The sequence below is a fragment of the Sylvia atricapilla genome, chromosome 2, assembly GCF_009819655.1.
Source record: "Sylvia atricapilla isolate bSylAtr1 chromosome 2, bSylAtr1.pri, whole genome shotgun sequence".
In the NCBI taxonomy this organism is placed as follows: domain Eukaryota; kingdom Metazoa; phylum Chordata; class Aves; order Passeriformes; family Sylviidae; genus Sylvia; species Sylvia atricapilla.
The window spans coordinates 40572367-40587966 of NC_089141.1; the positions used below are offsets into that span (position 1 = coordinate 40572367).

At 37.1% G+C, this 15600-nt stretch overlaps 1 protein-coding gene across 3 annotated transcripts; it reads right to left on the minus strand.

The window, feature by feature from the left end:
• Positions 1-1789: 1789 nt before the first annotated feature.
• On the minus strand, positions 1790-15555 carry KBTBD3 (kelch repeat and BTB domain containing 3). Of its 3 annotated transcripts, none has more exons than XM_066312996.1 (3): positions 15402-15555; positions 6945-8626; positions 1790-4171 (listed from the first exon to the last, which is right to left on the minus strand). In XM_066312996.1, the coding sequence occupies exons 2-3, from the start codon at positions 7166-7168 to the stop codon at positions 2551-2553; spliced, it is 1845 nt and encodes a 614-aa protein (XP_066169093.1). In that variant the 5' UTR covers positions 7169-8626; positions 15402-15555; the 3' UTR covers positions 1790-2550. The 3 variants fall into 3 exon arrangements, with proteins under 3 accessions (XP_066169093.1, XP_066169096.1, XP_066169094.1); XM_066312999.1 differs by having other exon boundaries at positions 6945-7186; positions 15402-15554; XM_066312997.1 differs by lacking the exon at positions 15402-15555 and having other exon boundaries at positions 6945-7186; positions 8286-8846.
• Between the last annotated feature and the right edge of the window lie 45 nt (positions 15556-15600).

The window sequence follows — 15600 nt, forward strand, 5'->3', positions numbered from 1 at the left end:
TCCATGAATGATCTGTCAAACTGGGAACTGACATTAGTTCCTGCTCAAGTATAGTGTAGAATATTAAAGATGCATCCCTATTTTCCCAGTTCAGCTCCACTGAATAGTTTTCACTGCCTATACTGGGGAATTTCTCACACATGTCATGGCTCTGTCTGATGTTAGATGCCAGAGTCTTACAGCAAGTAGCTGGGTGGAAGACTGTCAACAAGATCTGCTGTAGGGAAAAATTTAGGGGAAAGAGCATCACCTGAACGACTTGCTTGCTGTTCATGTGCAATTTGGTCATGCAATGACCATGGCAATTAAAACACCCTTGCAATTCTTTAGTCTCTTCCAATTTGCATAGCTATTTATACCCATGTACTACGGGCATAATATGTTACCTTTCTCAATGCATAAATTGCATACTCATATTACTCGGGTATAAACACAAGACAAATACACAAGTAAAGCTGAATTGGACCTTGTATTCCAATGATGTGACAAGCTGCAATAATTAATGAAGTCTCTATACTACCCTGAGTAGCTTCATTAAAACTAAAACTACTATTTTCCTATGCGTTTGGTTTTTTCCTATTGTTTCAGTAAGTAGGAATAGTATTCTTCCTCTCTCTACTCAATACATTTGCTTTGCACTAACAAAAAGTAGTTGTGTCCCAATATAAAAATACTTGCATTTCTGTAAGGTGATTGTAAAGGTTACCTAGCTACTTTTAGTTAAAGTATGATTTGGAGACGACTTAGGGAAAAAAAAAAATGTGGAAGGTGCCTGAAATACTATAGCAAGCTACTTCTACAGAACTGACACATGTATTAATATACAGAAATTACTGAGTGGAAGCATCCTGTTTTATTAACATGTTCTCCAAATGTACATTATTTTATTTTACATACTTATGAAAATCGTTATGTGAATGTTATGTAAATTTGTAAAGGTATCTGGTAACAACTTACAGAGTCAATCACAGAATCAGAACCTTCCACTGTTTACTGTTTAAAACAGAAGCATGTTCTGGGCAATATTAAGCTTTAAGCATTAATATTCAGCTTGGGTTTTGCAAAAAGTACATGCAGTAGTGATATGATAATGAACTTACCATAGTTGTCTCAAGACATATAAAAGATGTCTCTGATGCCTCACTAAATTTTATTCATGTTTTAAACTGCTTGAAAAGATGTGATTAAATGTTTAGAACCATTATTCTGTAAGACAATCTTACTGCTTTCACAATACTTATATGGAACAACATAAGGGCTCTCAGTGTCTTATCTGGATACCTGGTAAGAAAATTCTTAGGCTGCAGAAGATTACAAATTAATTTATTAAATCTAGCTAATTTCAGTGTCCTCCTGTCAGAAAGAGGACTGACTTCATAAGCATGAGATCAAATCTACCTCACAATGTATGGCTAGACTAATATTAGCACTAAAAGTCCATTGGAATTTTAACATTATAATAGCTGACTACTTAAAGTTTATCAAGCAATATATTGTGTAGTGTTTACTGTGTAATATTTCAACATCTAAAATTACCACAAAGTTCAAGATAAAGTGTTTTAATTAATATAAACCACAATAGATGATTTCTCACCTCAGAAATACTATTTTACTATTTACCATTGACTTTTAATATGGGGGATCCAGTTTTGTAACTTTGTATTTGATGTACGACAAGATACAACTTTTCCCATAGTTAACCGAAGCAACAGTTGCAATTCATTTTACAGCTTGCTTCTATAAGCAGCCTAGTGACTGGTTAGCAGGTAGCACTGAAGACTTCAGAGATCTGTTAGAAAACATCCTGAAGTATTTTTTTAGTTAGCAACATGACTGAAGGAAAGGTACCACATGAATCGTCCATCCTGTAGAAATCTTACCTACGCTGCAATATGTTATTGAAGTTTACTTTGCCACAGTTAATGGGATAGAAACAGAAAATAATGCTACTACTAAGGCACAAGGATGGAGAAAAACTGGTAAAACTGAAGAGCTGAAGTAAGATGACAAGAATTATCAGTCTCTTCAAGTTAGATACCTGGTTTTAAAACTGTGAAGGTCACTTTGGCTCTTGTCCTTGCTAAGGTCATTGTGCTAAGATAAAGCTGACAATGAATTCCTCTTACAGGTTTATGAACACAAGAAAATCTAAATAACACTAATGAAAATGTCTTTTAAACTTCAGTTACATAGGGAAAACCGCATCAGTCAGTTTTCTCATTTAGCAATTTGTCTATTGGGGCAACTGAATATTACAGAAATAATGGCACATATTGCACAACTAATTCCTCATGAATATTCTTTTTGGAAAATTAATATCATTTTGAAAATTATTCTGATAATTACAGAGAAGAGCTGTATATAAAATTAAGTAATACTGTCTGTATAATGACTAGCATGAATGACATTTTAATGGACTCTTCCAAAAGCAATCCTACAGCATTTAATTTAAACTGAAAATTTAAACAAACGAGTACACATCTGTAAACTAATACTTTAAAACTGTTCAACAACTTGTGCATTTAAATAGATTCTTTTGACTTGGGAGTTTCAAAATTCTCCAGGGCAAATCGTCAGTATGGGCGACCAGGGATCTCTATATTTATTAAACTGAATGACTTGACAGTAAAATTCAGTTAAGGCTTTTGGCATTGGTGAAACTTCTTCCCACTCAGACCTACTACTGTGGTAGACTTGAACTTCATCTGTGATTTCTTCTGGAGCATAATCACCACCTAGTATATAAATTTTGTCTTCTGTCCCAACTGCCCCTGCATTAAAGCCAGCGCATTCAAAAGATCCTTCCCCTTTCCAAACACAAGTTTCTGGGCAAAAACTGTAGACCTTGTAGGTGGAGAGATCACATATGTACAATGTACAGTTCACTGGAACAGCTTTGATTAGAGTTGCATGAAAAAACTGCCCAAATTCTGCTACAAGCTCAGACCACTGATCAGTCATAGCGTTATACTTAAAGAAACAGTCAAGAGATGGATTAAAGGCATCAGTAATCTCTACTTCTGAGCCAAGGACATAAATTATATTCTGGCATGCACTGGCTTCTGGATAGTAGATACCTCTTGGTAACTGGCTTACAGATTTCCAGTCTTTGGAAAGAGGATTATAGGATTCTACATCCAAAAGACTCCGAGTTTCTTGAGCTCCTCTGGTCTTTCCACCTATCACAAAGAGCTGATTTAAGGTTACAACAGATGTGTGCATTGTCCTCGGTTTTTTCATAGCTGACACTATGGAGAATTCATTGCTGACTGGACAGTAGCACCAGGTTTGGTCAGTGGCATCATGAAACGGTTCAGCAATATGAAGCCGGACAGTCCTATAACAATTTCCCTTGCATCCTCCAGTTATAAATATTTTTTCTCCATAGCTAGACAAACTTGACCCTGGCAGATCAATCATGTGGGTGTGAGGTAGTTCTCTCCATTTATCCGTTTTGATATTGTAGCAGAATGTATGTCTGCTTTCTCCATCTTCATCGGTTTTATGAACAAATATATATTTTTCTGTTGTTGAAGGACGTGCATCTGGAAACAATCCACTGAAGTTCTGAACACTTTTAACTGCATCATTGATTATTACTGAGCAATTAGCACTCTTAAGTAAGTGTTCTTCAGAATGCAAGAAGTCCTGCAAAGTCTTTTCAGGTAACTGGTGTAATCTCACTTTTTTAATCAAATTAGGCAGGTATTTCTGTCGTGTTTCTAAGTTGTGTTTGGTCCACTGGAGGACAGCTTTCAACACTGATTCTTCCTCAGGGACATTTAGTTCATCAGCTTCAAGACATTTTTGTAGTATCTCAAAATTCATCTCCAAGAAATCACTGGATCTGAGCAGCAGTGAAAAGTGGTGTTGTACAAAATCTAGTGCATGGTCAAACAAGCGGACAGACCCATAACTTTCTGACAGAGAAAGCAACTGTAAGCAATTCACAAGATCAATACTTTTTATTAGGAAGTCACTGCAAGCTTTAGAAAGGAGTGAAACTTGAAGAAATGATGACAGTTGGAAGAGCATTTCCACATTATCATTGGTTATCTCTGTTTTTCCTGTGTAAGCATAATCAAGAAAAGCTTTCACTGCCTTGGGTGATAGGTTACTAATAGTAACATTGCCATCATCCCGTTCTTTCATATTAACTTCAAACATGGCTCTGTGAATAAAATACAGAAGATATACACACAAATTAAAGATTTAGCAAACAGACGAGAACACTGAGGTGGAAGGAGACAATCAGGGGCACAAACAATGTGAGCTGGTCTAAAATATGGAAGTTCTTATATGAACAATAAATTTAGTTGGTGTGTTTGAAGAAAAAAATGATTGGTGATAAGAACATATTCAAAGTGATGGCTTAATGTAGCAGCACCTGTGTTTTGTATGGATTTTCACAGTGATGAAGTCTGCAGCTCTCAATGTGAGAGAAAATGTGAAATTGTTCAGAACAGCATCAGTTTCAACTTTGGGAAAGAAAGGCTGCTTTTAAAAAAATACATATTAAAAAAGCCCCATGAGTTGGGTCATGCAGTGTGGATGAGTACATAAAATTATGGGGAAAAAAAAAAGCCTTCTAAATTGCAGGCTGAGCAAATGGCAGGACAGATGATGGGTGTAGTCCTCAGAAATAAAAGTAGGTGAGGGGGTAAATGGGGAGAAAAAACACAGGAGAAATTTAATTCTTGCTTTAGAGTTCATAGAGAGACATATGAGTACAGGCCAATGTCAGAGTAAAAATGAAGTTTTGACATATGACTGCATGACACAAACTGTGCAGAAAGCAGATTGTGACTGAATACAAAGATGACGGTTGAAATTGTGGAATGAACTATTGATCAGGAGATATTTGGAAATTTTATTACAACTTTAACTGCTTTATTTTAAGTATGTAATAACATTTAACTCTTTCACACAATCAAACATGGCAAGCTAAAATAATTAAAGTTTTACAAGCAGGTAAATGCTGGCAATAGAACAGTGCTGCAATATCCTTGCCCTTCCCTCTCAGAGCCTAAGCATCAAGGTAGGATAGCAGTGGCTTCTGAATATGACACAAGATAATAGTAGAGAAAGATAAATCATCAAAAGCAAAGTAGACAATCTGGATATTAATATATCATAGTTAATTTATATTTAAAAAGTGTTATATCATAGTTCAGTTATACACTTAATATCTCTGTCATATGGGATTTTTAAAATCTCATCCTTTTCTGAAGCCAAAGGGGGAAAAAAACCCACCACTGTGTATAGCATATACTCTTTGGGACATGAACATCTGTTAAAGCAGGAACTCGCCTGACTTCCTGAACAAGAACATAAATTTACAATAAGACACCTGTGTTCCAAAGTGCACACTAAGTGATGACCCTTATAACGCTTTCCTCATTAACCCATGAGCTATGAAATCTCTAACTAGGGAGTAAAATAGCAACGGAACAATAGCAGTAGAAGAGCAATGTAGGCAAAGTCTTTGACTCTGAAAACTAACAAGTAAGGATCAAAATGTTGCTGATTCTTCACTTTACACAATGAAGCCAAAACTAAGAGAAGTCCAAAGGCCAAGGAAGACAACAGATGTTCCATTTTAAAATGTATGTAGTGGACTTAGGTACTTTTTATTCCTTGAAGGTAAAAAAATGGGCCTTGCATTCCAGGATAACTTATGAATCTGATGGCTGCTATTATCCACCATATCAACCATTAGGAGCAGGGAGAGATGTCTCCTGGCAGATTTTAATCTGAAGAGGTAGGTAATGAAAAGGACATGTGCATTTCCATGTACTTAACTTCAGTTCTAAAAATTCCTCTGGAAGCTATTTCATCCAAGTATTTCTTTCTACCAGATCACCTAGGTGCTGTCAAGCAGTTAAAGACAAATTAAAGTAGGCCTGTGAGTCAGAAAAAAACCCAAATCTGCTCCTACAGTGGAGAAAGTGCTAATTTCATCTGCATTTCTTCTTTTTTTTCAGTAATTCTTAGAACACATCTAGCTATCTTCTGTCACATATGGCAGACTCACTTAGACCATGGGATGTTCCCAGGATATTTGAAAATAACACTTGCCTAGGTACAGGCAACCAAATTGAGGTTATTATTAACTCATTCCCAGGAGTCCATTTTTGCATTGTTAGTCTTAGCTTTTAGTAAACTGTATTCAGAAACACTTTCAGTGTGGAACTGCAAGTTTGAACCTTTCTAATAAAAAGGTTAGCAAGGCATCTTTATAAATTAATATTCTGTATGTGAATGAAGGCTTTCCCTTAAGAATACATAGCTTTAAGCACAAGAAGAAAGATCCATTTCATGCTGAAAGGCTGAAATCTGTACTTTGGGAAAAGTATGCATATCTGTTTAAAATGCCTCTTAAGACAATCTCTACTATACTGACCACTCTTTTTGGGTAAACAAAAACCAGTTCCATTCCAAAGTTATGTACAATTTATCCACAATTGCTCAGTACAAGATGTATTCATGACCAATCTGTTATGTTTCATAACATAAATATGTCAAAGTACATAGACTATCATAGAAAAAAATCAAGCAATATCCTTGCAGGCCTTCAAGTACTTATATGGGCAACAGGTAACTCTTAAATATACATAACTTGTGTCAGTTCAACCTAACAGCAGAACCACACATTTATGATTTGAAACTTTTATTTCAGATTTTCAACTGCTAATGAAATCTGATTCATAAAGTCCTCATGCCTTTTTGAAAATACAAAAAGCCGTATCTGGCATACCCTTAAAACGATGTTTGAATGCTTTCCTCAAAACTCAGCAGATATATGTAAATTGTGATAATTGTTTCAACCTTTTTTTTTTTTTTTTTTTTTTTTTTTTTTTTTTTTTTTTTAATTCTATTCCTTCCTTCCCTCCCAGAGAACTTAAAATCTATTTCCTGCAAACTCATGCCAAAATTATGTTTACCTGAAAAAATCACTGCATGCTGCCAGTACACAACGATGACAGGGAATTATTTCATCTTTCACAAGAATTTTAAAATCAAAAAATATATTTTGTTCTCTGAATTTTTGTAGTACTTTTAGAATTTGTTGTCCATGACCTTCAGCCACTAAGGAATTGATTTTATTTTCAGGAACAGAAATTCCATTGCAAATAGGTCTGCTAATGTAATCCCGTTGATTTGCCATGTTTTCTTCAATTTATCCCTGAAATGGAAAAATAAGTAATTGATTCTACAGTCTTATTATTAGGAAAACCCAAACAAGATCAATACACCATAAAACAAAGATGTTCCCACCATTGAATTTACTTTGTAAATCATATGCAGAGTTAAAAATTTGTGTTACAAATGACTTTTACAATGAATTTGATAATACTAGTACTTTGTAACATATATTCACACGGCGAATTTTGAAAAGTTAATTATGTGCCATATATCAGAGAACACTTCTACGGATAATACCCACCTGTAGGATTTTTTTCAGTAAAGTCCACAGGAAGCACATCAAGGAAATGTGTTTAACTGTCATTTAACAGTAAGACTAGTCCTAGGCTTACCCTCAAAAAAACCCACAAAATCTTACAATTTCATGTAAAATTAAGATGGAAAAAGAAAACTTTGTTAGATATTTCACATTCCAAAAGGCTGATCACTTTACATCTTGTAGGCAAGGGAGACACAGGCTATTAGACTGCATCCTAAGTGGATTCCCATGAGGCACTCTGGACTGCAATAACAGAATACAAACAACACCAACAGCCTGCCTGAGTAACAGGATTGCTGGGGCTTTCCAAATAGAGTCATTTAGAGACAGTTTGGTGACAGTACACACCTTTGAGTGTTTAGTCAATTGCAACTGATTTTGTCATGTACCTCTAGTCTCGTTAGGAAGCTTTATGTTTGCCCACTCTGAGTTTCATTTACAGTGGTGTAAATTAACTGGCTTTAGAACATATATAAATTTAAGACCATCTCCCTTTCAGCAGCCAAGGTTTTTTTCTGGTGAAAATTCAGTGTACTGAAGAGTCGTGTTTTTTCTATGGTAAATTTGTTTTAATTGTTTTTCACAATGAAAATATTTTATTCCACTTTGTCAACATAAAGAAACTTTAAACGTGAGTATATTTTATTTACACCTATTCGAAGAGCTATTTATATATTGCAGATGCATAAAATGCCCTTACTGCCAATCTGAGTCAAGATTGCCTATTTTAAAGCTTAAAGAAACATTCCAATTTTTTTTTTTTATTCCAGGATTTTGCTTCCACAATTCCAATTAAAATTAGCAACAGATAATGGCCCACCTGAATTGACAGAGGACAAAAAATTCCAAACAAAACCCAGAAACAAGAAAATACTAGTTTTGGTTTTTAATTTTGTGGAAAAGCTCATCTGATGACATGATACATTCACAGCAAACTAAACCATCAGGCAGTCTTCTTCATGTGAGGTACTTTCACAGCAGACTGATCTATACTTTATCTAGTCAGGTAGCTCCAAGCACAAATAGACCTCCATGTCTCCTGGAAGAGAAGAGATCCAGTGATCTTGCTGCCAGCACTGGCACCCTTGGAGCAGGCATCTTCTCCTTCCCATGGCCAGACAATCTCAACGTATTCACTCTTTCCATTCTAAGCCTGAGGAACTAGGAAAATACAGAAGAACAAGACCACCATTTATTCTGATAATGTATGGCCTCATAAACCCCAACTTCCATAAATCATAAAGCTTTTTCATGTCAGAATTCTCTAGAATGCCCTTTTCTTACAAATTTAAAAGCCTGCTCCTCAAAAGGCTGAATCTTCAAAAGCAGAGTTGCTTCAATAACATTAGTTTCTCACATTTGAATGAAAGTTAAAAAAAAAAAAAAACTCAGTGAACTTCAAAGTTTGTTTGGAATCATGTAAAATACCACTTCTTCTAAAAGAAATGTAAACCTTTCTGCAAAATTCTGGAACTGACAATAGATATTAGACATTTTTCTCCACTTACAGGTAATTTCTATAGCAAGCTCCAACCTAAAACGTGCTTTCTGTAGATAAAATTACCAATTTCAGTAATATTCATATTTGTATAATGAACATGGAAACATCTACTGTAATCAAGTCCAACTATGCTATTTTAGACAAGACATCATATGATCACTTTCATACAAGCAATCAATGTTTCAGAAGGTTTTCTTTTACTACACTATTACCACAAAAACTCTATTCCAGTACATTGGTGTAGAGACTGTAAACCTCATAATTACACAGTCAATTTATTAATGCTTACCTATATTTGTTCTTCTGTTAAAATTGTTATTTGACTTATTTTTCCTTTATATATTTAGTCACTCTTACAGTTATCAAGTGTTGATATCCTCTCTCAAGTTTCATTAGAATGAAAAATTGTCAAACTTTCCAAGGTCCACTTATAAGGCTGAGTTTCTGGTTTTCCTTATTATTTTTTGCTGTTTTCTCCCTACTCCAGTTTGATCCTAAATTTCTTTCACTGATACAAGATTTGTTGTACAACATTATGGTTCAGATCTCATCACTGTCTTACTAGTCCAATTTGCAAGTCATCTAGTGCATCCTAATCCTAATCTCTAATAGCAGTATCTCATTATTTTTTTAAAAGCAAAATTCAGCAGTCTATCTTTAATGATTTTGTCCCCGATTAAGGAATGTAGTAATGAATATTGTGCAATGACTTAGCTTGACCCACCCTTCTCTCCATTAAAAAAAGTAGATATAAAAAAATTCAATTTCCAGTTGTCTTGTAGCCAATTCCTGACTTATTTTACAATTTTGGTATTCATGTACCACTTCAGTGAATCTGCTGATGATTTTAGAGCCCTCCAAACTCTCTTAACAATTCAGCTAAAGCTTGGTATGTTAAACAAGGCATTTATAATTATTTCATGCATTCTTCTACAAAGCCATATGAATTAATCAATAGGGTTTTTTATAAATATTTGATCAATTCTGACAAAAGGGTAAGAAACATAGGGGGTGCAGATATATGTTGAAGAGGTCTGCAGTACAGAAATGCTGGGGAACAGCCCTCCTTTTATTTGCTCCATAAACTCCCACAGGATTCCAATTACAAAGTCTGTCCTCATGTGGATTACCAAGAACCAAGCTCCAGTAAATGGTTCATTAGAGTTGGGATCTCTTTTGCTTTTTAAGACATGTGTATGTGCTGTTGAGCGGCCTTGCAGCCTCTCCTGGGACACAACACAAGTACTGGTGTATGTGATGTGATCTCTCATCATTTGACAAAACCTCCCTGCTCATGTCCTGGACCTTTACAATCTTACACTGACAAATGCCCCATTAGCCATTAGCCCACTTTTCTGGAAAAAAAACAAAACAAAACAAAACAAAACAAAAAGCTGGTTGACACAGACAACTAAAAACAACTGAAAACAATTCCAAAACTTAACTCCCCTAGAGTTAAAAGTTAAACATTTGCCCAGGCTTATAAGGGCTTTTCTTGTAAGCCACCTCAAACACAAGGCCAGTTGGCTGCTACAGTAAAAACTGACACAAACTTCACAGTTATTAAGGTCAACCCCATATAACACATGTGGAGGACACATATGTACCTCTCAAAACTATCTGTAGAGGTTTCCAGCTGAGGGCCCAAGCATTGCGCATGCCTGACAGTCCAGTGGCAAGCAATGGCCAGTCTGTGTAGGGCCATAGAGCAGCCAGCAGTTGAACAGAAGGCTGGGGATTAGTAAACTACTTCTGGTCATTATGATGGATGAAAAAAGGGACCAGTTGGGAGCTCTGAGGGTAAGAGGATTCTTATCATCTGTCACAAAATCCAGTAATAAGGGCCCAAACTTCACTAGCCGTGCTTCTTCTGTTGTAGAAGCATAGAGTGGTTTGGGTTAGAAGGGCTGTAAGGGATCACCCCGTCAGAGCCCTTTGCCAGTTTGATACTGTCCTTTTCCCAAGACACTAAGGGACAGAGCAGTCCAGAACACAACAAGCTCATTGACCCAGATGCCAAGTAACCACACCAAGAACTCTGATAAGACCAATAGGCAAAATATGAGATATACACACGTTCCTCTTAGTATCTAAGCATTGGTAAAAACCTACAAAGAAAGTGTTTAACTGACCTTAATTCCATGCAAACAGCTGCCAAGGCCTCACTGAATTTCTAGTGGAATTTTGCAATGCTAATGCTCCCTTTCCAAAGATATATGGAGGACCTAAGATATTTATGATTGTTTTTTTAGTTAACACCATCAAAAATCCTTCTTAAGTGTTCTTATAATTCTGTACCTAGAAGATACTGAAATCTCAATTTATTTTCTTATACCTTTCCTTTGAAAGTCCAAATGACTTTCAAAGGAAAGGTATAAGAAAATGAAAGACCAAATGAAAGACCTTTAGACTGAATTTAATAACCTGGATATATGTTGAATCCTAGATATTATACTAGGAGACTATAAACACAGCATACTGCTACACTTGTAAAGGAGACCACAAACATCCAAGACATTTCAAGATCCAAGACATTTTCAGAACATACAGGCATACACTAAAATCATAACCACTGCAGTACACCTCCTAGAAATGATTTTCACATCCATTCCACCAGATCAGAAAAAGCAAAGCAAACAGAACTGTGAAGTGACCTTTGAGCAGAGATGAACTTTAGTTTGCGCAGAATCTGTTGTAGGAAGCACTGATTGGAACATACATAATGTATGTATATTAATAAACACTTCTGCTGAAAAGATTTTGCTAAACCAACAGTCCAAACAGCCTTAGCTGCTACAACTGATAAATAAAATGGTTACGGAAGTTTAAACATGCTAATGAAGTTGAGAGTGGTGGAAGATGTGCAATTATTTCTTAGTGAATAACCAAGGAAAAGGTATCAAACTAGGGAGAGGACGTGTAATAACAGTGAAGCATGAACACCCAGATGAGGGTCCAGAAAGACAGTGGCAAAGACACCAAACTGATCACTTTGTAATAGTGACATAAAAATATACACACAAATATGATGGAAATAGCCTAGGGAATTCTGTTTTGTGGAAGCACTGAGCACATATAACAATCACATAGCTCAGCTGGTACTTTGCCAGGAAAAGCCCCTCAGGGCTGTGCCTGCCTGACAATAAACAGGACCAAACTCTTGCAATGGGACTGAGGCTCAAGACTATTCCCAGTCATTCAGAAATTACAAATAACACTGTGCAGGTAGATGTTCTCTCCTCTTCCAACACAGCTGGTAAAACCAGTCTAAACTCAACCCTGATTTGGTACTTTATTATTTACAAGCAATTGTAAAACAATCTATCTGCTTTTATCGGAAATACAGCTGTGCTACAGCACTCATCAATTAAAAAAAATCAATCTTTGTACTTCATAGCAGGTATCTTATGAGAAATTAATTGATCTTCAATGAAAAGTTACATTTATAATGTGGCCTTCTCCCAGCTTGGATAGTATGTCTTACTAGGAAGTAGGATATTTAAAAAGGAAAATCTAAGAGCTGGTATTTTACAGAACATTTTATGTACCTGGGATGAAAGAATTAAGCACAGTGAAGATGAAGAAATTGTATAGATTTCTCTAGAGAATTTTAGCGGTTTTTTTCATACAAAATTTAACTGTGCATTAATATACATTTTCAAAAGGTCAAGATCAGGATTCTAACATCTAATATTAAAAGTATTATATTATTGAGTCTACTGTATACTCTTCAAGATGATTTGCTATTTTCATTCCTTGTCCGTTCAAAAGGAGAGAAATTAATGACTTGTTAATAAGTTTTAAAGACACCATTCTACACTACGCACCTAATTTAACATTCACTAAGGAAATTATGAGTGGAACAGATATCTGTAGGATTTGGTGACACTTCTAATTGCTGACTAAAAAGCAAGAGTGGTTTAAAATGTAATTAAACTATAAATACTAAGTACAAGTTCTGTGCTTTTATATTCCATTAATGTGTTGATTGTCGCTGATTGCCTGAGATTGAAAACACTAAAAGAATTCCAAGTTCCTGCCTGGAAATTTCAATGCAACTGAGTCTCACAGATTTTAAAAAATAACTGAACTTCAAAGAAAAATAATATTCAGTCAATCATTTTAGGACAAGCAAAAAAAACCGCACAGGACATTTTGAGACATTTAATCCACAAAACTGACATTTATAAATAATAAATGTTGAGATAGTATTCTCAGATTGAAAGGTGACACAGAGACTTCAAAGGTTTGTGTTCTTTAGAAGTGATAAAAAATACCTCAACATGGAAAGAATCCCAGCATGGTAACAGTAGGAAGTAAGGAAATCACACTAATTCCTGGAAGCATTCCAAAAGTGGAAGACTCCCACTCTGCAAGCAGTGATCATTACCTACATGTTCCCTGATAAACACATGAACCCATTAAGACAAAGCAGTAATCACTTAAAACATCTAAAACCAGCTGGATTCTACCCTAAAATTAAATTTCTCCAATTCATCAAGTTACTTTGCAAATTATTTTCTTAGTCAAAAAAGATCAAGAAGTGGAATTTTAATTTTCAGAAAAAAATTGAATTAAATTAACATATTGTACTTCTAATTCTGGTGAAAATAACTGCAAATTCTGTAAAAGAAAAAGACAGCTTTTAATGACTTCTATAGTCTGTCCCTTTTGCATGTGATTAAAATCTGGGCTTTTTTCAAAACATGCATGCAATACTGGGCATTTTTAAAGAATAATTTAGCATACCTTACTATAATAGCATGCTTTACTTAAAATAAAGATGTTGGTTCCTATTGAATACTTATATAATCCATCATTATATTACGTATTATACAGTGCATCTTAAGCTTCAGTTTGCATTTACGCAAGAAGCTCATTTAAAAAAAATAATCCATCAGTGAAAAAAATGCTACATCTTTAAATCTCTTCAGTAGAGAGAATGGACAAGCCAAACCTATCAGTGAAACCAGAGGGGTTTTTTTGCAACTAGGTAAGATCCACAATCCATTTGTGTTATCATATAATATACAAAAGGCCACAATTTCTTCTTCAAAGTGTGCAGAATTACAAAGTTTGAAATGTAAGCCTCAGCGACAGTTTGGTATTGGTGAAGAGCATTTTCCTGGGTTTTCGTCTTGATTATGTTAAATCCTCCTCTGCTGTCAGTTAACTTTGTCTATCGGTTTGGATAATGCATAAGATTATGCTATTCCTTGCTTCACTAAATCATGAAGAAAAATATGAATAATATTTCAAAGTAAGTGAAATACCCAACTGATTCCTTGATTACACATTTGTTTATGCAATGTAACTTCTGTGTTTAAAATATTTTGCAAAGGCCAATCTATACTCAGCTATAACTGAGACTTATTCTAGACAGAAAGTCGTGGCCTATGTAGAAACAGCATATTAACATTTCCATATTAACAGCGAGCTGGCAATGTCAAACAACAAAAAAAGAGGGTTGTAACAAATACCTGCAATAATACAACTTTCAGCATTTTTGCATCATTTGTGCACGGTCAATAGAGGATGGATGAAGTGTAAGTATTTCTCAAGGCAAGCAACAGAAAGACGGGTAGGAAATTTTCAAATCGGCTGTAATTTTTTAGCTAAGGCTCAACTCCAGAACCAAAGGACAAGCAAATTGTTTACTTTTTGAGGATCTGAGATGGCCTATAATTGAGGGCACTTGGGAATCCATCCAGTTCTGACAACCATCGGAATTCTTAACAGAACAATGAGCACAAGAGGCTTTTGTTCGGACAGATCCTTAGGAGCCAGAACCCTGCTAGGTTGATGCAGCGCGCTGCATCTGCTCTCGGGACAATCAGCTCCCCTTTACAGTCAATAAAAGGCAAACAGAGCCCAGCCCGCCGCGACAGCTCTGCCAGGGGCCCGGACAGCTCTGCAGCACGATGAACGCGCTGACGGCAACACCTCAGCAGGGTGCGCGGATGGCGGAGATGAGCCGCGCATCACCTGTCCTCAACGGGGCGCGCTGCCACCAAGAACCACCTCCTCCCTCCCAGTCCCCTCGGGGATAACCACCTCCCTGTACCGCACACGGCCGAGGGAGGTACAATTTAGCGAGCAACTCTGTGCCAGGGCTGTCGGCCGCCCCCAGCCCCGTCAGCCCCGAGCGCGCAGCAGCGACCTCCATCGCCCCCGCCCCGCCCGCCGGGGAACGGCAGCGGCGTCCGCGCCCCTACTGCGCATGCTCAGGCCGCCCGCGCCTGCGCCCCGCGGCGGCTCCGTTCATTCTAAGGGAGGACTAATTCTGACAGGACGGGCGGGATGGGGCAAAGGGATCCCCTTCTCTCACAGCGCGACCCGGCCGCGGCATGCGGCGCTCCCCGCCGCTGCCGCCTCTCCGCAGGCGGCGAAGCGCCAATCCCCCCTGAGCGCTCCCTCCGAGCAGCGCGCACCCACCTGCAGCCAACACCCGCAGCTCACCGACCGGTCTGCCCCACCCTCTGCAGCAGCCACGCCAGCAGATTGGCTCCTTCCGACGTCATTCTCCTGCTCCTTGCACTCGGAATGGTCCCGCCGGCCGCCACTCCAGGTGAGAGCCCGCCCATCCCCCTGAGAGTGTTCCTCTGACGACACCGCGGGTGCAGCTCCGCCGCAG

Bases quoted from the DNA above. Each gene is read 5' to 3' on its own strand.
- KBTBD3 (XM_066312996.1), bottom strand. From the start codon at position 7,168: ATGGCAAATCAACGGGATTACATTAGCAGACCTATTTGCAATGGAATT. The intron at 4,172-6,944 runs GTAAACATAATT...TTTTATTCACAG, and splicing joins GCATGCAGTGATTTTTTCAG to AGCCATGTTTGAAGTTAATA.